Consider the following 24,659-nt stretch of genomic DNA (forward strand, 5'->3'; position numbering starts at 1 on the left):
ACATTACACACACTATACACATTAGGTCTCATTCATTAAACATTCGTAAATTTACAAGTAAAAATGTGAGAGATTTGCTTTTAAACAGACCTTTCCAAAAACTCTCTTCCTGATCACAAATACTTCTTAAACATCTGATCTGATTGTGAATTGTGTGTATGTTAATGAATTCCAATTATTTGTAAACAAGGGCTTGCATGCACGCTCATTCACAATTAGCATAATCCCTGCCTATACATGAGCTAGGCTAATTACGTATCTAGGAACACTATAATGCTTTGGACTCCATTCTCTGGTTTGGATAGATTATATGGCATAAAAGCATAAAAGACTAATAAGATGCTATCAATAAATTAATAATTTAATCCACCAAAGCGTTTTAAGCAAGCTGAAGTTATACCTGGGGCCTGATGTATAAACGTTGCCTACGCACAAAATGGGCTTAGAAATATGCGTACAGAATTTTCCACGCACATATCGGGATTTGTAAAGTAACAAACTTGTCGTAAATAAAATGCGCACAGTACGTATGCTCTCGAACGTGCGTACACACTCTTGTTGAGCAGAGTGAAAGAACACAAACTCTATTCTTGTTTTTATTCACATTTAGTTTTAATATTCCTGTTTCATTCATGAAGATCAGCCTCAAATTGCATCTAGTAGTTGCATCTGCCTATGAGTAGCGAATATTTTACAGATGAAAAGTACTGAAAAGAAGCCTACAGTGAATGGAGTGCCACATCCACACATCTGTCATAAGCGCATCTGCATGTTTGAAACGCAAGGCTATAAAGAACTATTAAATATGTAAAGTCTTTTCTTCACCAAACAAACACTTATGCATTAAGTCAAGTTCAATGGTATAATGTTTTGATTCACTTGCTGGACGCCTCAAATGCACTCATTCTAAATACGAACATGACCCGAAACGATCTCCACCATCCGTTGGTCAAAAACTTTTAATCTCTCTTTGAGTTTGTTTCCATTAAAAATGTTATAAACATACTGACACCTGTCTGGCCATAATGTGAAACCAGTATCAACTTTGATACTTTTATTTCAGTTACTTTTTCATTTTAACCTTTTTAACACTGTTATGTTTACAGGTTTTAACAAAGTTAAAGTTCTTCTTCCAATGCGACATGAATATGTTTCCTTGAATTAAAATATATGAAGGGCTAAATATATATTTTTAATGCTTTAAAATGTATTTACTAGTAAAAAATACAAAAATGGCCAAAAAATATATTGGTGAAAACATATTTTTGTAAAAATATATTTTTTGCCATATGGGTAAGTAACAGTTTTTAAAAAAAATGACAGGTTTTAATCGGACAGTGTCAATATTTTCCTTGCATTTTGTAACATTACATGGATGGAAAATCCATATTAAAATGATATGCAGACATACTTCCCAGCAAAACCAAGCGTTGCTCCATATATGTTTGTTTTGGAGTCAAAGATGCATGCATGTATGCACAATCTTTCGCTAACTGGGATTTATGAATGGAATTTAGCAGTTTCTGGAGTACGCATGGTTTTATAAGTCTGTGCGCTCGCAAATTCTGCGTTAAGTGCATACGCACACTTTAAGGATGGGATTTACGCAAAGTTTTATACATGAGGCCCCTGGTGCTCTTCAGCATGGTGGCGTTTGAGAGCGCTTTGGAGGCACAGCACATTATTCCAGAGAAGTATTTGTTGCTGTGATTTAGAATATCCACAACTTGTTAGTATCTTATTTTGAACGATATTACTGAATATAAAAATGCAGTACCAAGTAATATTAACTTCTCCGTTGTTGAGTGGTACAAGTATGATGGTTTGTCAATGTAGTGTTATCCCCGCCCCTCTCTGACTGTGATTGGATGGCTGTGTAAAAAAGGACAGTGACAAGCTCTGAGTCTTACCCAAAGTTAAAGAGTTAAAAACTAATAAAGACTGCAGCACAAAATAACTTGTGACATGTCATTATGATACATAAATTATCAAAATGTCTAATTAGTTTGTCTTAAAGAATACTTATGTTTAAATGTTTTAGGCACCAGCATTTATACATGGTGGGGAGCAGGTGTAAATTTCTTACATACAACTAACATTTTGATTATTAATATTATTTAAATTATGCCAGAATGACCTTTCGAACGATTTACACAAAATTTGTTCTGCTCGTGTTTCATGAATGAGACCCATTAATCACATAACATCTGTATAAACTGTCTTAAACAGTCACATCAGTACATGATTTTATTATTCCATTAGGTTCACATAGAATCTATAAAGTTTTTGTTTTATGGCATCACAACAAAAACTTTTCCATAAACAGTAGTGTGAGGATAAAAAACAGCCAATCACTTCACACAGTTTCCTCCAAAACACAGCAGATATCACCAAGAGACTGCAGCTAACACCAAACAACAACGCTGTTCTCAAGCGATTATGTGTTCTTAGCAGCACTAGTAAATGTGCCAAATGCTCCAGTGACTGCTGAAAAAACTGCGTGCCACCAAATCCACTGTTGATAATCTCTCACTAACAATACAACTTCACAGTGACAGTGTGCTGATCATACATACTGATAAACATCTGCAAGAACCTATGTGCATCATATGTGTCATTAAAACAAACACACGTGCTCTCTGCAGAAGATAGAAGATCTCAGAACAACAACCACAAAGCTGGGGACATCCAGAAATCCTCCAGGAGAATAGCTCTGGGCTTTAGGCCAAAACAAAGATTTCACATGGCTTCTGAGATCCCAGATGAGAAACGTTCAGACATTGATGTGCCCTTGTGTTAAAAAAAACTCTCAAATGTACTCTCAAATGGCTTAAGTTACTGATTTGAGATCAGATAGTCTTTGTGGAACGATCTGTATTTTCCAAAAACTTTTTGTGATGTAGAGAAATGTTCTGTGCTATAAATGTCTACAAAGGAGAAATCAATAAGAAATCTCTCTGAAATATGTTCTTAAATGAGCGATGCAAGTGAAATTCCTGTCTGATGTGAGACAGGCTGAAGATCATCCATCAAAAATGAAAATAATAATGGAAACATGAAGTGATTATATAACATCCACATTTAACCTCGTAGCACAGGGACCTGCACAGCTCATAACACTAATTATTTAAACTCACTTGAGACGCTAACGTCCCTATTAAAGTCATGTTAACCATTTACTCTCTCACATGTGCAGAACACGTTAATGTTTATCAGAATTCAGCATGATTCACATTCAGAGTCAGGGTTCAGAGATTCAGAATTTACCTCATAAATAAATCAATTGAAATAATCTTTAATCTTTTAACTTCACTGTAAGTCGTATCACGTGTATAACTGTGTACGTGACAAACAAACACTTCAGCTTTAATGTAAATATGACAACCAATGACAGCACTGATGTTAATGTAATGCTGGGGACACACCTAACAACTTGCTGAAACATTCTAAGATTGGACTAAACACACATAAAGAGTTTATTGCGTTAATGAATTTTATTTGTGATTGTAAACAAAGACTGAGCACAACTTGAAAAAACTAGGCATGATCAGTCGTTATGTTTTACATTTATAATCTTTGCGAAAATCATTAGGTGTGTCCCCAGCTTAACATCACAGCATTTACATTAATGTAACAGTCTGATCACAGCCTGATAACATCAATAATGTTAATGTAACAGTCTAATCACAGCAGCACTGACATTAATGTAACAGTCTGAACACAGCACTGACGATAATGTAACAGTCTGAACACAGCACTGACTTTAATGTAACAGTCTGATCATAGCACTGACGTTAACCTCCTAAACCTGGATGTCAACATATGTGGACATCAAATTTTTTTGATGTTTGCACCATAATATTTAATTTTGTGTAACTGTAACCGGTTGTACACAAACATGAACAAATACACTGCTTCATGGTCTGATGAAAATATGTGGTTATTATATTTATTGGTTCTTCTAACCCCAAAATAGCTGGTAGAAATCTGAAAAAAGACAAACCAAAACCCGGGTAACAGTCTGATCACAGCTCTTATGTTAATGTAACAGTCTGATCACGCCACTTGTGTTAATGTAACAGTCTGATCACGGCACTGACGTTAATGTAACAGTCTGATCACAGCACTGATTGTAATGAAGCTCTGAGAAGACGTGAGACGAGCGCGTGCTGGCACCTGCGCGTGACGCGCTCTGCCATGGCAACCACAAAGATATTTAACGCGCGCTACGGTTAAAACAGCCAACAGAACACAGCAGCACACATAATAAATACAACAATAAACCCACAAACACGACTGGTGAGTTGCTTATGATTCACGGTAAAGAGATTTACAGCCACCAGTGACACGCTGACTGAAAAACAACCGGACTGAAACATACACAACTGTGTTTGTTGTGTGTGTGTGTTGTGTGTGTGTTCGCGCTCACCTGCTTGGCGTCTCTACCGCATGACAGAAGCGCAAACGCACTCGGACAGTCCGGTGACGGTTACTGTCAGACAGTGACTGACTTTCTCCGTTTAATCGGTAATTGAACTGCAGCTCGTTTGAGTTTCTCGCGCTCCTCCTCACCGACACTCGCGCGCAACCCGCCAGCGCCTCCACGCGCGCGCACGCTTCATCACACCTAGAACGCGCAGGTGAACGTGCCTCTCAAATGAACTTCAGCCCCGCGCCGAGTAACAGAAACCTAAATTCCCCATTAATAGATTTACAAATTCACAAATTAATGAAAAATCCAAAGATGAACATACCAACTGAATTGGTATTTCAACAGTATATAATTCAAGAGTCTTATAATATGATGCTGTATTACAGGTATTTATAGATTAATTCGAAAAATTCATGCTTTTAAAATAAAAATTGCAAAAAAGATTATCAGATCATGTGTCAGTTTTTGCTACTAAATTATTAGCAATCATACATACTAGCTCTACAGTGGATTGAAGAAAGAACTTTGATATAGTGATTCAATGGCTGCACTAGTCTACCCCTTAAGAAAATTTACCATGTTTTTGTGGGAAAAGTGTAGTAACCATGTTTTTTGGTGTACTGATTTCTATTAGCAAAACCATAGTTTGTCTACAGTAACCATGGTTTAACAATGATTTTTGAAAACCATGGATATCCAAGCCATAGTTATTTTGTGGTAACTATGGTTTTACTACAGTAAACATGTTTTTTTACTGTACTAAAACCATGGTTCTTTTTCGTAAGGGACTAACTAATAAGTCTGAGGCTATGCAAGACCTAGTATTTGAAGTTTTCTGTTTAGAATAAGGCAGTTATAGAGGTAAGGATAGAGGTCAATTTACTGCACATGTGGGTGTGGATGGATGAAAAAGTTGACTTCCTAGCAAAGAAAGCATTAAATCATCCACCAATACAAATTGCATTAGCTTTAAGTAAAGAAAGAGTAATATCAATTTAAGTAAAAAATGGCAACAAATAGGGAATAGTGGGTAAGGGTTAGGGGAATATATATTTTTCAGATTTTGAAATATGCAGTTTTACTTACTGCCTGCAACTCATGGCCCGGTTGGGACCACCCTATTTCAACTACATCCAGTGTTAGACACACACACACACACACACACACACACACACACACACACACACACACACACACACACACACACACACACACACACACACACACACACACACACACACACACACACACACACACACACACACACACACACACACACACAGAGAGAGACACACACAACTCTGCTGCGTCCCTAATTAAACAAACTACATCCATACCATAATGTTGGGTTCATTGGAAAGCTGAACAAGTTTACATTACCCTCACAAACAAAAACACACTTCTCTGGTGAGCAATTAAGCACATATAGGACTTCCACTGTACTTCCAGCACTGAAATTGCCCATAAAATAAATAAAACAAGATCGTTATGGATAAAAAACTTTCCAAAACTTGTATGAAGCCTGGTGTGCATTCGGCTCAGAAATACTCAGACAGACAAATATCCAACCGCTTTATTGACTCTTTGCCTATTTTAGCATAAGGAATCCAACACTTTAATAGCTTTAACCCCCCCACCCCAATAGATCTGCTGTTATTTAAATAATTTGTCTGTGATCAGATGTTTTTAATAAATGCAGGAGTATTCTTTATTGTTATTGCGTTGCTATTTCGACTGGCTGGACAGATGAATAAACCTGGTGATAATGTTGATAAGTTTAAGGCACAAGCATGCATGTTAGAGCAGAGGCATGTGTGTTTGTCTTTCACTTCAGCAGCTGGTCATATGAAACCATTTTCATCTGGTCATTTCCATGACAAAACCCACATTTAAAGGTGATGTATTATTTGGATGTTTAAACAAAGCAGAACAATACATCTGTTTAGGTGTAACCAGTAAACTATACAAGTCCTCTTTTAATCTTTTCACATTTAAATTGAATGGCCTTGCTCTTTACAGTAATGTAAAATCCATATTTACTTCTAGAAGCCATTCCATCTAGAACACAATCATGTACAACTGTGCTAGGGTAAAGTAATATAGAGAATTTATGAAGATTATATAGTATACATATTTATTTGACATTATGTTTTATCTAGTTTTTGCCTTTTTGTGTAACATCTCTTTGTCATGAGCTCATCTCCACTATTTATAACGATTTATTGAGTAACTGATGGCCTGTTCCTGTGTATAGTAACACTGTTAATAAAAGTTTTGTCTTTCTGTGCTCATGGGAGGGTGTGGGCCTACAACCAATTGTTTGTCATTTATCCACTGTCATTCACAGCCTCTTAATCTGAATGATGCTTTACTTTCAATTTAAACTTAATGGTAATAAACTGGATTAAATAGTGCCTAATTAATGCACTTAGAATTTTCTCTTAACATTGGCATTCAAAGATGTTTTTGTAAGGTAACTTTAGTGGTTATGTGTAAATATTTTTCACAATTGTTTAGAGACGCATCAAATTAACACAAACGTGTATTATTCCTATATAATCGACATAAGTAAAAAAAAAAAATTAGCAGAGGATGGTTTCGATCCATCGACCTCTGGGTTATGGGCCCAGCACGCTTCCGCTGCGCCACTCTGCTTGTTGTGCACAAGTGGACTCATACAGGTTATAAACACGACACTGGCTTCAGGGTTGTTCAATGGATTGTAAATTGCTTGTATAAATAGTAGTTCTAGAAAAGTAGTGTCATATTGACAAAATAGTGTCATTATTTCCGTTTATAATTGTATTAAATATTTATATTTAAATGTTTCTAAACTTTTTCCCGACTTATCGGTACATCTGAGTTCCTCAGTCTAGCTCTTATTAGTGCCATCTATTAGAACACTCCGGTACTGCACACTGTTATCAACACTTTTAAAGGAGACACCCCTCGCTGCAGACTGTAGCGCGGTGACATCACGTACTGACGTCAGGTATGTTCTACGTATCGTATGTCTTTAATGCGCATGTACAAAATATTTCACTTTAATCAGTAGATGGCGGTAATGCGCCTAAAAGTTTAATGCCAACCTTAATAATACAGCGAAGAAGGAGTTTTTCTCGAAAGGGATTAATTCGATTGCGGTAAATCGATTACATAAAATAAATATTTATGCTTTATGTTTGCTTTTAGTTGTTATTAAACATTATTTCTGTTCAAAATTGTACATTCGAACTTGTTTGCTTATAAAACTCATTGTGTTTCTTCTCCCTAGTGGTTTCATGTTGAGGAATTGAGTTTCCCTATATTTATGAAAGAAAATTTACGTTCATGTGATGGGTAAAACCTGTTTATGTGAGATATACAAAAAGCAAACCTTTAATTGATTGCATATGTGATTTTCTAGATGCATGTTTCTGGATTCTGGAAGGCGTAACTTACAGAAAAACAATCACCAAGTACAGTCCAGCTAAGCCAGGTTAGTTATTTTTTGCATAACTGTTTTTTTAGGACTTAAAAAGAGAGACACATAATATTTTAGTGTTATTTTCCAGAGTTGTATAGTACTTAAGTAATTTTACTTTCTACATAAAAGTAAATTTTTAATTATTAATATTTTATTAGTGTTTTTCTTTGGAAAACATACATTCCAAAACATATTATCGTGATTTTTACTCCACTACATTTCATAATTTCAAGTTTTTGGTTTACATTTAAGTACGTAAAACATCTAGTAATTTTTTGTACTTTTAAGTAAAAATTATTTTCGTACTTTTACTCAAGAAAGTAAAAGTACACAATTTTTATGTAATCAGGCATTAAATAAATTTTAATATGCGATATAAAAGGAATACACAGTATGATTCTATGCTTTAGAATGGTGTGAACATTTTTTAGTAAAGAAAAGTAAATTTTCCCTACACAAACACTTTGATAAAGCACAGATGCTTGGAAAATGTAACTAAAATACTTAAGTATTATACACCTCTGTTATTTTCTAACTAATACATGCCTTAAAGGACCAGAGAATGAATTGATGCCATCTGTTTGAACCACAGTGCTCAGTACGAAGGCTTCCTTGAGGACTGCTTCAGGATGTAAAAGTAACAGTAAGTAACAGCAAGCATACATCTATATTTTTACCTTTTACCCTTTACCCATGCAGTGATGTACAGTAGTATGTGTACTATTAAATATGCCCTTGAATGTTAAAAGATTTTAAAATATTTTTCTTTGAATATTAAAAGATTGTTAATGCTAGTCTTTCGGTTGTGAAGGATCTTCTTGAACCACAGGTAATGCTGATTACCTTGATTAAGTATTGAATTGGTTCACTTTTATTTATTTTATTTATTTATATATATACTTGATAACTTGACCAAGGTATAAACTGTCAATCTATCTGTTTCTCTTTTTATTGTCTAATGTAGTTGCATTTTAAACTGACTGTTGGCTATTTTTGACAGATGTCACCTGAGATCCTGTGGCAGATCCTGATGGGAGTAGTCAAGGTTGATGGCGATGTGGCTGTCTTGAGGCTTGCACTCAAATGCTAGATGTTTAGGGACATTGTCAGTGAGCCCAAATTTAAAGAACAGGCTCACTTTTTGTGGCTTGACAGTAAGTTCTTTAAATCCTTAATAATGTGGAGTACTCTAAAAATTATTTAAGAAAACTCTTTGTCTGTCTACATTTTTATTCTCTGGTAGACTGTATTGCCTTCAAAACCTTTCAACTTTCAGCTAGAAAAGTACCCTGAACTTAAAATTGTATTAAGGATATCTTTGTTTAGCATGTGTAAAGCAATCTCATTTAAAATGTTTTCCTTATATGACTATGTTAACATGATATGTTAATGCCGTTCTTTATAATAATTGAATATGGTTTGATCTGTATTTTGTCTAAATTAGGTCATGAGAACTGGATTGTGTTCTACAGACAACAGTTTCGGATGCCCTACTGTCTGACTCAATGCTTCCACTGTGGAGAAATCTTTAAAGACTGTCCACCTGGCAATGTTGGGGAAAAAATATTTACACAAGTTACATAATAATATACGAGCATATATTTGACATGACTTTAATTCTCCTATTCATTAAAACTTATAAGTATACAAGTATAGGTTTTGTCTTTATTTCACTTGATACTTGATGCTAGTATTGCATCCCTAAGTTGATGTTTCGAATTAAAGTGCAGTTCACCTCACAGATCTTTCATATTCTAATGCTAAACAGGCTCTTTAATAGGACTTAGGTCAGATGATGATGGGGGTCACACATTGTTTGATTTCTTTCTTATTTTAATAATTAAAATAGTCAGTGATGCTTTTTGCAGTATGGGATGGCAGTCAAAATCATTACTCTGCCACTTCTCCCTAATGTTACAGTCTTGTTTGAACATAGTGGCTATTCACCAATAATCCAGAATGACATTCATCTATACTATTTAGTGTATTTTTGCATGTCAATAAATAAAACTGTTTAAAAATGTCTCTGTGTATTCTTATCTCACATCAAATGTATTATTTTTTCAAGTTTTGGTTTGGGGAGGGGTAGAAATACAGTTTTATGCACTGAAGGATCCTGTATCAAGAGGTTCTTGGGATTCCAGAGACACCACCAGGTTTAAGTACATGTTTGCTTCTTAACTGTGTTTTTTAATGATGCCTTTTTCTAATATTTTCCTAAAAATATATTTTAAAAAGCCTTATAGTCAAACCTTTCTGTACTGTGAATCACTCGTGAATCTTATAATAGTTCAATGATTTCTGTTTAGGTCCACCAAATATAAATTGTTATACGAAATAATTTGGTTTTTTTTTTTTTTTTTACGAATGCACACTTTTTTATAACCATATTGTATGAGGACCACAACTTGTTCTATAATATGGAACAGCATGTTTTTCAAAGTATTAAAAGATCTTGACATTTTTACTTCATTTAAATATAACAGCATCCACACTGTCATATAACTGTTGAGGGTGAAATACAATTTGAAAACTTACTGGCTGTATTGGAAAAATAAACAAAAATTGCATGTGCATAATCATTTGGAACGCAGTGTATTATATATCATTTCATGTGTCGTGTTTATAAAACGAAGCAACATTGTGTTATCATGGCGATTTTTATGTGTTTTCCAAAATAAAGGATGAGGAGACTGAAAACATACTGTACTTTACCATAAATGTCTAACTTTCTTTGAAGGCAAATATGCCCCAAAATATAAAACCCATAAAAGAACCCTATAGGTGTCATTAATGTTCACTGTTCCGGTATACAAAATAGAGTTTGCTCTGTACACACGCGTTTAAAAAAAAGTAACTTCAAAATACAACCGATAATGCTGAGTTTGCTCTGTAATTCCCTATAATTGTTTTTATGCGTCTCAGAGGCGTGTCACACGTCGTAAAAGGACATGAATATTAAAGACATACCATGCGTCACTCTGCGCATGCGCACCGAAGACATACGTGACGTCAGTACGTGATGTCACCGCGCTACAGTCTGCAGCGAGGACTACTTGTTTTAAAGAGGTTTTAAACCCACACAGAGATCATCACATTTCTAATGTCTGTACGAGAACATGAAGTGGTCTAAGCAAAAAATACAACAACATTTAATACTATACACCCATCCATATTCAGTAATTTATCTGTTATCTGGTAATAATAAACTTTATAGGGCTGGATGTGGGTGTTGTAGCAATAGAAAACTAGCATACTGTAGTCCGGTGGCGTAGTGAAAATACCGTTACCGAGGTGATAAAAGCACCAAATTTTGCATGGTGTTACCTTAGGGTCTATAGTGTAATTTTGGCCTAGGAGCCCTCAGAAAATATATTTGTAACATGTCATATTAGAAGTATACATTTATCAATGAAATATGCTTAAAAACACAGCAATTTCCAACTTCCTGCACACGATAAAGAATTCAAATGAATCCTAAAGGTGAAATTTTATATATTTATTTAAGAGTGTATGAACTTTAGCTTCAATAAATGTCAAAGTATTAGCAGTGTGATCTTTATTGGCCCTGTAATTAATAATTATGAGTTGTTACAGTTGCATTTGCAAAGAGGTGAGTAGTCTAGACTTGCTTTGCCACATTTGCAGGTGGAACAATCCCCCTTACAGCAACATTTGATAAGTTCTCTGCAGGCTGGGGGGACTTCTGGAAGTGTCATCCAAACAGGTTCCCAAGACCCTGAGTCCATCCATAGTCCCTTGGAGAAGGAATATCTTGCTGTGAGAGTGTGCTGGTCGCCCAGATTCCAGTCTGATAAACTGCCCGTCTGATGTGCTGCAGCAGAGTATCTTGGGTCGGTGGCAGTTTCTCCATTGTCCTACTCCCATGGCAAAAGAGTTCTTTCCTCTTCTGGACAAAAGAGCTTGAAGGACTGGACTTTTCATGAAAGGAGCCTACAGAAGTGGTTGAACTTGGGTCATAGGTTATCAAGGTCAAGGTTATCAAGGGCACCAACTGTGAAGAGCCCTTTCCGGAGACAAGCTGGAACCACGACACCATCAACTTCAAAGCGTTTACATGAGGCCTTAGCAAGCCAGTCTTCAATTTGAATAACTCTGTCATATGAAATGCTAATACCCATTTGGTTTAATTGCTGAACCAGTTGCTTGCATCTGGTTTGTACATGTACATTAAGAACTATGTAAATAGGGAGTGGTGGTTCACGTTCAAGGCTGTGTCTGGTCATCCTAGCAGTAGGTGTTGCCCTTTACTTTGTGTTATAAAGAATGCCTTGTCCCATTGTGAGGCGAAACTCACATTTTTCTTGATCTTTCAAGTTGGAGCCATTCATTATCATCGAGATAAGAGACTTTAGGCTTGAAGGAAGTGAGGTTTCTTGACATCTTTCTGGGAAGGAGCCAGTGAATTTGAAGCCTGTATGGTTGAATATGTCATTTCTAATAATCTTTGCAGCTTTTGCCAGGATGAGAGTGTCTTCATCAAAATCTCTCTTCCTGAGAGCTTCCCGTAGTATATTTCTCATGCCCTCCTTGAAAACAAGAACGGTATTCCTTCCATCGAATTGTTCTTGTGCATCTGGAAAGCGTTGAAGCAAATGATTTTTCAATCTGGTTTTGTTGATTTGCTTCCTGACACCCAGTTCCTGAAGTCGATTTACATACAAAGAGTGGAGCTCAGATAGCATAAAGAGAAGGACTCCAGAATCAACAAATTTTTCAACGTAGTCCTGAAGTTCAATGAAAGCACGAGACTCATTCATTTTTTCATCTATGTTTTCTGGAAATTGGTCGCTCTTACTAACATGTCCACGGTAGCGATTTCTCAGCTTTACAGGGCATGGTAAATGGTATTTGGCCTCAATTGCATTTAAATCTCCTCCAATTACCCTTGTCATAAGCCTTGTGTCCTTAAGTTCAGTGATCATGGTTCGGATATTCCTGTCAGCATCAAATGTTGATACTTCATGGAGAGCACCTTGATCTATACCACCCTCACAGAAGAAGCACTTTCGAACATCCAGTCGTTGGCGTTTCATTGGCTTTCCCCCTCCAGATTCAACAGGATTTTCCATGTTCTTCTTTGTCGCTTTCATAAGCTTTGAATTGTTAAACTTTAGGTGGCAAGATTTGTGCCAAGAAGCAGAATGTGATGTAAAATTGCTAGCAGTTTCATCATTCCCAAAATAGAGTTTAGTTGGAAGAGTGTCAATCGCCCTGAATTGCTCGACATTAGCAAGAAATGATCTATAGGCATCAGATTTATCACCACATCTTAGGGGTTCAGAGGTGTCTTTCTGGCAAATAATACACAGAGCCCAGTTCAGCTCCATGTTGAAGTCTCAGAAACTAATGTTATTTAAGCATAAAAGAACAAACAATTCAAGATATTCTGACCTGTACGTCTACAATAGGAAAACAAAATAACTGAAAGTACATCTAGCTATGTACTGTCACACAAATAGGATTTAAAGTGATGTGATGCAGCCTAACATAAAAGTAATGATCAGACTATGTACTAAGAAGATAGCAATATGAATATATGAACCTAGCTGAATTGAAAAATTAAAGAGAAAACCAAGATCTCTTAACATTGAAGCATTTTTGCTGGCTTTTTTAATAATTCCGCTTATATTATACAGGGCTTTTTGATGTTTTTTTAGGTATAAGGTGTCTGAGCACTCTATTTTACACTTATTATTTGGAAGATCTACTGGTCAGAGTACAAATTAACAAAATTAAGCTTATGCAGTGGTCTTAAAAGCCCATTACCCTGAAAGTTTTACTTGAGAGGAAAAAAACAACAAACATTTTTTATGAATATAGTTTTTTAAGTGCTTTGACACTAAATTTTTATATTTCAGCTGGGCTCCTAGGCTGAAATCATTCAGGAGGTCCTAAAGAAGCTTCATGTAAAATTTGGCGCTTTTATCACCTCGGTAACGGTATTACTTAATATGTGCACTACCCAACTGGACTACTGCATACGGTGTCCGAACATGTGGTGCAGCGGTCTGATATAAAATAGCATGTACAGTATGCAACTATAAACGTTTTGGACGCTGAAATACTATCGTACTACGCAGTATAGATCGAAGTACACACTTTTGCCGAAAGGAGGAGTATGCTAGAATGCACAGCGCTCGTGGCTCAGCATCTCATGTGACGAAAACACGGAAAGCGGAAGAGAATTTTGTGCTGTTGGGGTAAGAAAATAATAAGACACACTGACATTAAATAACATGATATAGACGTTAATCATAATTGATGTGCTCGTGTCGTTTATACGGACTCTTTATTACGTAACGTTATGTATTTACTTTATTAAACTGATGTTAGACGGGCCTATGGTATACTTTAATTCCAGTGTATTTATTCCTTATTATTTTAACCACTTGTGTTCAGGACGGGATGGCGCTAAATATTTTGTTTATTTCTTTTCATTCTACTGAATAATACATCGCATTGTTGTTTTAGAAAATCACAGTCGATCTACTTTCAGTTTTGCTCGGTTCGGTGTCAGAATATTTCCTCCGGACACTCTGGTCCATACGGTTCGTTCTCACTTCTGTATTTTTGTATTATTGCTTTTAATCGGTTTTTATTTTAGTTTCATGCAAAAATGACGAAAGATTCACGCGCTGGTGCGGTGCGGGAAATTCCCGCATATCTCTGACGTCACGTCACACTTTAAAACGTCTAATAAATTAATATTTACACATATTTCCTTTTTTATTATACACTTAGAATGCAAAACAGACAAACATCCCTACGAGAATATTCACGATTGAATATTAATTTACAATCATTTATATTAGAATGCTTTGTTATGAAAAGTTTGTGTCTTAACTATCAGTGCTGTAAAGTGAAACCTAAGTGTTTTATGGCTGTACTTTATTTATGGAACATTTCATGTTGCCTACATCATAGTACTGAACGATACATTGATGTATTAAATTTAATCTTGATAAAGTTGATAACTCTGATATTATTTGCTAGGGCCCAAGCTTATTAAATATAATCTTAATGAATAATAAATTATGACGTATGGTCACGTGTTTCAGGTGAATCTACAGACGTCATGCAGAGTACTGCAAACTACCTGTGGCTGATGTCAGACCTGCTTGGTCAGGGAGCCACAGCAAATGTTTACCGCGGTAGACACAAGGTAACAGTACACATTGACCTCATGTGTGTGTTTGTGTGTGTTCTGGTACTCGTGGTTTACATGTGTACAACAATATAAACATGGTTTTCCTGTGTCCTCGTAACCCAACATCAACATCCTTTCAAACAATCATCTAATCTTTCTAAGCTTGATTTTAATGAGACATTCATTTGTACATTTTATATTATTATTATTCTTAATCAAAGTGATTCTGTCTTTTCTAGATGATTTTAAATCATTTGTCAGCCTGCATTTTTGTTTTGATTTTATAAAGATGTTTTGACACGATTGTAAAACTGATCTCTCTGTCTGTCTCTTTCTCTGTCCCTCTCTGTCTTTCTGTAGAAAACAGGTGATCTTTATGCTGTCAAAGTCTTCAATAATCTGAGTTTCCTGCGTCCACTGGACGTCCAGATGAGGGAGTTTGAGGTGTTAAAAAAGTTAAACCACAAAAACATTGTGAAGCTCTTCGCTGTGGAGGAGGAGGTGAGATAAACTGATGCTCTGTCTGTATGTTAGCATTACTCTTTAAAGAGCAAAATCAGATTAAAAGGCTTTGTGTTATTCTTCATATGACAGTCAAACACACGTCATAAAGTGTTGGTGATGGAGTATTGTCCTTGTGGCAGTTTATATACGGTGCTGGAGGAACCCACAAATGCTTACGGCCTCCCAGAGGATGAGTTCCTTATAGTTCTGCAGGATGTTGGTAATTTATCAATAGTTTAATATCTTCGTTTTGTGTGTTTTAGAATATTTGTGTTGCGTTGTTGTTTATTTTTGTCGTGTTTCTCGTTACTGATGCGGACCCTGTCGTCTCTTACAGTGGCTGGAATGAATCACCTCCGCGAATATGGAATCGTCCATCGAGACATTAAACCGGGAAACATCATGCGTGTGATCGGAGAGGACGGAAGGTCCGTCTATAAACTTACTGACTTCGGAGCAGCACGTGAGCTTGAAGACGACGAGCAGTTTGTGTCGCTCTATGGCACTGAGGAGTATCTGGTGAGCTGAGGATTATGGATTAACTCACCCTATCATGTTCATGGTGCATCTGATCTGTAAACACAGCTTTAATCTGTAATAGTGCAAGCTGCACCATACACATTTACAGATGAGATTTATTTCAACTGGCCCTTTATTTTTAGTCCCTGTTAAGTCCAATATTAAATGTGTTCTGAGTTTGTCACAACACAGAAAAAATTGTAAATGAAAGAAAAGCAAGTAAATAAAATAAGTTATCAAAATCTTGTAAAATCTTGTCAAATGCTGGGGGCGTGTCCACTGTCAGCGCTGAAACCACGCCCACTCACGGGAAAGCTGCCGTCTCTCTTAACTTTCAAAAACTGCTGCATCCTGAATGGATGCTTGCGATTGTGTTAGGGGCAGGGCCATGGATGCTGGCTCAAGTGCATTATTGAGCCCCCGTTTTAGCCCCGCAAAAATAATCCAGAACACAATACATTTATAATGTGCGCAGAAACAATCTTCAAGATTGATATCAAAATCTCTTAATATCAAAGACGTTTAAATAAAATCTCTTAATATGAACCTATTAATTATGACTTAAGTATTATTAACATCTGATCTTAAAATAGTTTAATCCCATCTGCCGTGTATTTAAAAGTTCGTTTTGATTACGAGCTGTGAAATAGAAGCCATTGAAGCATAGACAGTCAGCGCTTGTCCATTAAAATCTGTGTCTGTGTGTTATACAGCATCCTGACATGTATGAGCGAGCTGTATTGAGAAAAGATCATCAGAAGAAATATGGAGCTACAGTGGATCTGTGGAGTATTGGAGTGACGTTCTACCACGCGGCCACAGGCAGTCTGCCGTTTCGACCTTTCGAAGGACCTCGCAGAAACAAAGAAGTCATGTAGGCTTAACGTCCTCACACCAGCTTTCGGTCATAATGTTATGACAAAGGTTTGATTGTACGTTTGTGTCGTCTAAAGGTATAAGATCATCACTGAGAAACCTTCGGGTGCCATCTCAGGCCATCAGAAGTTTGAGAACGGAAAGATTGAGTGGAGCACAGATATGCCCGTGTCCTGCAGTGTCTCAAAGTGCGTTGATGTCCGTCACATCACACGCTGACCTCTGAACTCTACTGCAAAAGAGGTGTTTGTCTGACGATGTCTCTTTCTGTCTCAGAGGTCTTCAGAGTCTCCTCACTCCAGTGTTGGCCAACATCCTAGAAGCAGACCAGGAGAAGTGTTGGGGCTTCGATCAGTTCTTTGCTGAAACCAGTGACATTTTACATCGGGTGGTGGTTTATGTGTTTAGTCTGCAGCAAGCAACTCTTCACCACATCTACATCCACACATACAACACGTGAGTCCACATGCGACAAATTATTTTTTTTAATCATTAGTTGTCACTCGTGCTAGCAAAATGAGTCAGAATGAGCAAATATTGAAGAATGAGTCATTTATATTTTGACATTCTCTTTTGAATGACTTCAAAACGATGTATGATTTCTTTGAATCTGACAAAAAATGACAGAGCTACACCTGTTTGAAGTTGATCGAGTCAGCAAAGTCAATTTTGAGATTTTATAATATTTTTTTGTATTAATATTTTTCTCCAACAGTTAACCAAACATTCACTTAAGACCTAACAGATTATATCTGCGTGAATTCTTGTCAAAACAGATATTTTTAAAACTGTAATTCTGTGTATACAGTCATGGCCATCTGTTTACATGCTTCAGTCAGTGCGAGGAAGATTGTTTTCATGTCTTGATGCTTTTAACAACTTTTTTAACATTAATCAGGTCCCAAACTTTATCTCTCTTAAAGGGACATTCCACTTTTTTTGAAAATATGCAAATTTTCCAGCTCCCCTAGAGTTAAACATTTAAATCTTACCACTTTGGAATCCAATCAGCTGATCTCCGGGTCTGGCGGTACCACTTTTAGCATAGCTTAGCATAATCCATTGAATCTGATTAGACCATTAGCATTGCGCAAAAAAAATAACCAAAGAGTTTTGATATTTTTCCTATTAAAAACTTGACTCTTCTGTAGTTACATCGTGTACTAAGACCGAGAAAAAAAATAAAAAGTTGTGTTTTTTTAGGCAGATATGGCTAGGAACTATACTCTCAAACTGGCGTAATAATGAGTTACTTTGCTGTCATAACATGGCTGCAGCAGGCTAGGGATGGGACGGCATGAAAATTTCTTGTCATGATTATAGTGACCAAAGTTATCACGGTTATCAATATTATCATGGTTTTGTTAAAATACTAATACTAACTGTCAGGACATTTTATCGTGGTTAATAGTGAAACCGGTTATCGTCCCATACCTACAGCAGGCGTAGTGATATTAAGCAGGAGCTGAAAATAGTCCCCTGCCATTGAAAGTAAACAAGGGGAGAATGTATTGTATTCATTCACGGTAAACTTATTAGACAGATTTATTTTTTTACCATAGAAATAATTTCAGGGACATGAAATATAAAATTTTCGGGCAGTGTTTAATATCGCTATGCCTGCTGCTGCCATGTTACATCAGCAAAGTCCTTGATTATTACGAACCAACATGTTGGTCAAAACCAACATTTATACTTTCTTTCATCTGTAGCTCAAATTTAGACATTGTGCATTCAGACTCATTTTGCAAGCACCGGTCACATTTCCTGTTTTTATCTTTGATTTGTGTTCTCATGAATTGATATTTTGTCTTTGTTTAGTGCGAACCTATTTCAAGAGCTTCTCTTCAGACGGACCAATATAACTCCATCACATCAGGATTTCCTCTACGAGGGACAACGGCTTATTCTCGACCCAAACCGTCAAGCACAGATCTTCCCCAAGACCAGCAGAGACAATCCCATCATGCTTCTCAGCAGAGACCCGGTCAACACCGTCGGATTGCTCTTTGAAGATCGTCAGTATTGCACAAACTTATCAAAGTTCATTATTTACATATGTGATTTGAAACGCTACTGATAATACAATTCTGATAATAACCCACAACACTGTGTGTAGTTTCACCTGATGATGATGGTGGTTCTATGTTTGCAGCCTGCCCACCTAAAGTTCAACCCCGATATGATCTGGATTTGGATGCCAGCTATGCCAAGGTGAGATGCTACAGACCTTAATAACCTTACAATACACTCCATATAAGTGATTTGGAAAGCGTCTGTAATTTTAAAACCGTAGATTGATCATGAGAGGATGATCTCTGTGTTGGTTTCTGTTCAGACGTTTGCAGGTGATGTGGGATATTTGTGGAAGACTTCAGATTCTCTGCTCCTCTATCAGGAGCTGGTGAGAAAAGGCGTCCGAGGATTGATGTAAGTTTTTTAATGTAAATAGATGGAGTCAGAAAGATCCTGACGCTTTCTTACGCTGTGCTTGTTGTGTTTCAGTGAGCTGATCAGAGGTGAATACAGCGAGACGGCACACAAGAAGACCCAACTTATCCACATGTGTAACTACTGCAGTCAAACGCTGGAGAAAACTGAGCAGCTGTGAGACATCAACAACACTTTGACTTCTCCATTAGATCCAGTGATGATGACACGCGTATATTCATGTATGTGTGTGTGTTTTTTAGGTGTGAGGTGCTGATGCAAGGAAACATCCTCTCAGCAGAATATGATGAAATCCGAGACATGAGGAAAAAGGTGATCAGGGTGAGATCTTCATCTTTATTCTTAACTTCAGCCTTTACTCTGTGTAGCTACAGATGTTTGTGCAGCTCTCTGGAAATCTAGCCACAGTTTTAGTCTCACACTAAACACCATATGTATGATCTGAGTACTTCTGTGAACCCTATGATGAGGTGTATGCCAATATGTGGGATTATAAAATAGTTAGGTATTATATAGGTAGGCATTGCATAGTTAGGCATTGCAGATCTTCACGTAGGTTTGATGGAGACGTGAAGTGGGCTCTTTATATTCAGTAATATGATCTGTCTTCAGCTGTCCAACTCTATGACCCCAATGGAGCAGACACTGCAGGACATCAGCGGTATGTTCCTGCCGGGAGGAACCCTGACAGATGCGTGGACACAACAAGTGGGAACTCACCCAGAGGATAGAAAGTGAGTGAACTTATGAGATTTACAATGTCTTACTCTTTCACTTATACAGGATATTAACACTTCAGGTTTTTCAAAACACAAGTCGAATGATAAACATAGACAGACAGGCAGTGAAAAATCTCACTGAGGTGTCTGTCTGATGACACCAGACATTAAATAACTACCACATGTTGGGTTAGATGTGACTTTATCCATAGTAAAGTGATTGAATAGTAAAGATTGTAACTATATGACAGATGTGAAAGAAGAGGGGCTCAGCAATAAGATCAGGGGTGCAAATTTCCGTTTTGGATCCAAATTAGGTAATTCTTGTGATTCGTCTAGATGCGATGAGTTTTTGAAAATGGTGGTTGAGGGGGATATACTGAGTATATATATATGTACATATTATAGCTTGTGCCTTTGTCACCTTTTTCACCCCTGATGAGTTTGCACCCCTAAAGAAACAGCACAAGTATTGTAAAAAAACAGAAGTGTGAGGGGTAATAAACATGTGTCCACCCTGACCTTAAATGACCTGCTGTTGTACGTGTGTTTCTCATCTAGTGTGGAGAAGATCAAAGTTCTGCTGGATGCCATCAGCAGCATCTACCAGCAGTTTAAAAAAGACAAGGCAGAGAGACGTAAGTCTGAAACTGATTCATTTACACGCTGGCTCATTTTCACTGATTCATTGTATTCATAAACACGCATGCTCTTTTTCACTGATTCATTTCATTTATAAACATGCTGGCTTGTTTTTACTGATTCATTTGATTCATCAACACCGAGGGGTAACCTTCCAATCTCTCTGATGAAGCCAATACGGAAGTGATCTAAACTGCAATTCACCGACTGGGTGCTAGAGGCTGGCTCCAAAAAGGAGTCAATTCCCATAGACCTCCATGTTAAAATGCCCAACTTTACAGTAAAAAATTATGTTTACAGCCTGGTACAAAACGTGTTTTTAGTTTATATAGCAAATTTGACCCTTCATGACAACTGTGAGGGGGTGAATTTTTTGTAACTCATCCGTTTAAATTATATTAAGCCTTAAACTTCTGCATAATTAAGGGCGTGGCCACTTGAGTGAGGGGTGAACGGCCACCGCTGTCACTAGAGTGAAGCTAGGCGGGCGTGGTTTGAGTAACCAGCCTCCTCAGCTTCATCAACCCATTTTCGGTTATCCACGAGTGATTCGCGGTGATGCGTGGCCACTTTAAGCTTAAAAAAACATCTTCACAAAACAATGGGTGAAGTCACGGAAGGACACTTTTACAGTCTATGATCAACACGCTGGCTCATTTTCACTGATTTATTTAATTAAACAACACGTTGTTGGCTCATTGTCACTGATTAATTTGTTTCATAAACACATTGGCCCATTTTTACTGATTCAATTGATTCATCAACATGCTGGCTCATTTTAGGCTTGTTCGACTTCATGCGGTGCCGCAAGAATCGACAGCCGGATGACATGAAAGTACCGCAAGAGTTCTTGCGGAACTTTGACGTCATCCGGCTGTTGGTTCTTGCAGCGCCGCATGAAGTCGAACATTCCTTTCCATTGATTCATTTGATTAATCAACACGCTGGCTCATTTTCACTGATTCATCTGATTCATCAACACGCTGGCTCATTTTCACTGATTCATTTGATTCATCAACACGCTGGCTCATTGTTACACATATATATTTGATTCATCAACACGCAGGCTCATTTTTACTGATTCATTTGATTCATTAACATGCTGGCTCATTTTCTCTGAGTCATCAACACTGGTTTATTTTTGTAACATTCGTGCAGAGTTCAAGATGTTAAATGTTTTCTTTCTGCAGGTTTGCCTTATAATGAAGAACAGATCCACAAGTTTGACAAGTGAGTCAATGTTTTCCTGAACGCCTGTGAAGTACTCCAGCAGCCGTGTTTCTGAAGTGTTCTGTTGACCTGAATCTCTTTGTTTTACAGACAGAAGCTGGTTCTTCATGCCACTAAAGCACGAGCACTCTTTACAGATGAATGTGCTATGAAATATCGTCTATTCATATCTAAGAGTGAAGAATGGATGAAGTAAGATCTCAAATTGACTCTAGTTTAGAATGTTGAATGTTGAAACTGAAAGGTTTAAAATGAGAACATTGCATGAACAGGGTCAGGACATCACTAGAAATCAAATAATTTAGACTCTGAAGTCTAATTGGATGAGCCACATTCAAAGCTGTTTTGAAACAACTATAAACACACACCTGTGACTTTGTGCTTTAGTCTAAATCAATCTGCCGGTGTTATTTAGTGAACATAAACAGAATCATCAGACATACTCATCTGACCTAGACTACAGTATATAATAAGCTAACAGATGATTATTGAGTCATTATTGAGTATTACTGTATGGGCCCTCTTGTGGTTATGCTGATTTTTTTTACCACAGTTAAGAGGCTATGATCTAAGAACCATGGTCAAACTACAATGGCCTCTTGTGGTTGTTTTGCTTTATGTTAGGAGCACAAGAGATAATAAAACATAAACCTTCAGTTTTACACTCATGTGAGAATCATGTCAGTATCTCCTCTGCTTTGTTGCCATGGAAACTGAAATGGAGATGTTAATATTAGGATGTGACCAGATACATGCAATCAGGATTCAATTAGGACTTTTTCTCTCTCTTTCTCTGTATTTATCAATAATCAATGAATCAGTCAGTTGATGAATCTGATGATCTGATGAATGTTTGATTACAGGACGGTTCATCATGTAAGGAAACATCTTGTGACTCTGACGACTCAGTACAGCAGTATGGAACAGGAAATGAATGTGCTCATGCAGCGCGTGTTTAAGGTATGTAAACAGGAAGTGCTCTCTGTTTCGTGTCTTTCTGTTTTCACGACTCTAACAGTTTCTTCTGATGTGTGTTGTATGCGTGTTGCGTGTGTAGTTGTTAGATCAGTTACCTCTGAAGATTGTACCAATGACCTCTGGTGGAATGAAACCACAGACGTATCTCAGCCCCAGTACACTGGTGGAGATGACACTGGGGTGAGTTTGGTGATGACATCACACATCTCTCATGTCTCATAATGGCTTATGTATTCTCCTCACATGCTCTGTAGGGCAGACCCGTGCATTTATTCATTAGACACGTATGAGCAGAATCTGGCTCAGCCATTTAAGAGTCCCTCCTGGTCCTGGAGGACCAATGTCCTGCAAACTTTAGCTCCAACCCTAATCAAAGGACAGTGGCCCTCCAGGACCAGGAGTGCCCACCCCTGCTTTAGAGTGTAGTGAAGTAAATCAATGCTTATTGACAGCTGTCTGAATTACAGGATGAAAAAACTGAAAGAGGAGATGGAGGGAGTGGTGAAAGAGTTAGCAGAGAACAACCTGTTTCTGGAGAGGTGACGTCTCTTAAACCACCATTAGATGATGTTATTAAGTCTTTATAGTTTGTGTTATATAATATGTTGTTATTGTGTTTCAGATTTGGCACACTGACGGTTGATGGAGGAATCAGGAATGTGGATCGGATGTGACCGCACACATTTGACTGTAGATCAGATCTGTGAACTCTTTATTCTGTATATATGCATAGTGTAAATACATATGTAAAACTCATCGTTAAAACTTTCTGAATTTCATCATTAGTTTACTTTTTATTCACTTTGACATTATTTGACCGTGAACAAGCTAGAGTTGCTATGAAGTTTAACTGGGTTTATTTTGAATCCTTTTATTAAAATATGTTCTGTTGTATTGGTTTATAAATCAAATGTGAATAAAGCTGACGTTAAAGGCCAAAAACAGCACTTCAGATATAAACAGCAATGTTGTTTTACTATTATTGTAAAGGAAGTGTCTTGAATTATGTATAAATATTAAAATGTTTGTTAGTATGTAGCACAATATAAAGAAGTGCTTTTATCTGTTGTGGTTTTATGTGTTACATCTCTATAAAGACACGTCTTTACCCAAAATCCTTTGCTTTAATTCATACAAAAGGCTTAAACGTGTTTGACTAATGAGAATTAACACCCTAAACGCTTTGTGTGTTTGGTGTTAGTGTTTGCGATGGTATGTGTGTGTTTGTTTATATAGTTTGTGTTTCCATATTAATAAATCGTCTTTGGCACGTGCTCGTGTTTATGAAAGGGATGAAGTCAACCGCTCCTCGATACAGCTGTGTGTCGTTATGGCAACAGACACAGAAGAACAGTCCATACTCAGCACTTCTGTTGCTATGGTAACACCATCATTAGTGCATATATGAAGACTCGTGACCATTCATGATCTGATGCGTCAATGTATAAATGACATCTGATCAAATCATATAAATCACCTTTGCGCTACAAAACATTATCTTAAAAACCAACCCTCACACAATCAATTTGTATTATTCTTCAAATGTTATATTGACCAATCGTTATTTTTTTATTTACTTTTGTGCACTTTATAGGCTGTAATATTAAATGCGTTATAATAAATCGCATACACTTTCAGTTTTGCTGAAATACATACGCGTATGTTATTGTG

General features: G+C 37.0%; 2 protein-coding genes and 1 long non-coding RNA gene across 9 annotated transcripts in view; 2 read left to right on the top strand and 1 right to left on the bottom strand.

Annotated features, from left to right (window-relative positions):
• eps8a (EGFR pathway substrate 8a, signaling adaptor) overlaps positions 1–4,597 on the bottom strand; it is a 33,349-nt gene extending 28,752 nt beyond the window's left edge. For 2 of the 5 annotated variants that reach the window (XM_073813693.1, XM_065263436.2), the window contains exon 1: positions 4,430–4,595. The gene's annotated coding sequence lies outside the window, so the exon portion shown is untranslated. Of the gene's footprint in view, positions 1–4,429 lie in introns of all 5 variants that reach the window. The other 3 variants (XM_065263433.2, XM_073813694.1, XM_065263439.2) reach the window with 3 other exon arrangements.
• Positions 4,598–7,397: 2,800 nt separating this feature from the next.
• LOC135745049 (uncharacterized) lies at positions 7,398–10,794 on the top strand. The gene is made up of 5 exons (XR_010530936.2): positions 7,398–7,575; positions 7,839–7,910; positions 8,491–8,541; positions 8,899–9,052; positions 9,343–10,794. It is a non-coding gene; the product is annotated as an uncharacterized lncRNA (long non-coding RNA).
• A 3,177-nt stretch (positions 10,795–13,971) lies between these two features.
• tbk1 (TANK-binding kinase 1) lies at positions 13,972–24,050 on the top strand. 3 transcript variants are annotated; one of them, XM_065263427.2, is made up of 22 exons: positions 14,048–14,122; positions 14,394–14,470; positions 14,981–15,084; positions 15,430–15,570; positions 15,664–15,793; positions 15,911–16,092; positions 16,806–16,966; positions 17,046–17,156; positions 17,245–17,424; positions 18,790–18,986; positions 19,088–19,182; positions 19,307–19,398; positions 19,474–19,575; positions 19,662–19,740; positions 20,032–20,153; positions 20,700–20,776; positions 21,971–22,010; positions 22,101–22,202; positions 22,874–22,970; positions 23,068–23,168; positions 23,456–23,527; positions 23,611–24,050. In XM_065263427.2, exons 1-22 carry the CDS (start codon positions 14,049–14,051, stop codon positions 23,660–23,662), a joined length of 2,388 nt encoding a protein of 795 aa, XP_065119499.1. In that variant the 5' UTR covers position 14,048; the 3' UTR covers positions 23,663–24,050. The 3 variants fall into 3 exon arrangements, with proteins under 3 accessions (XP_065119502.1, XP_065119499.1, XP_065119501.2); XM_065263429.2 differs by having other exon boundaries at positions 14,051–14,122; positions 19,124–19,182; XM_065263430.2 differs by lacking the exon at positions 14,394–14,470 and having other exon boundaries at positions 13,972–14,122.
• The last annotated feature ends 609 nt before the right edge of the window (positions 24,051–24,659 follow it).

The sequence above is a fragment of the Paramisgurnus dabryanus genome, chromosome 1 (genome assembly GCF_030506205.2).
Source record: "Paramisgurnus dabryanus chromosome 1, PD_genome_1.1, whole genome shotgun sequence".
Taxonomy (NCBI): Eukaryota; Metazoa; Chordata; class Actinopteri; order Cypriniformes; family Cobitidae; genus Paramisgurnus; species Paramisgurnus dabryanus.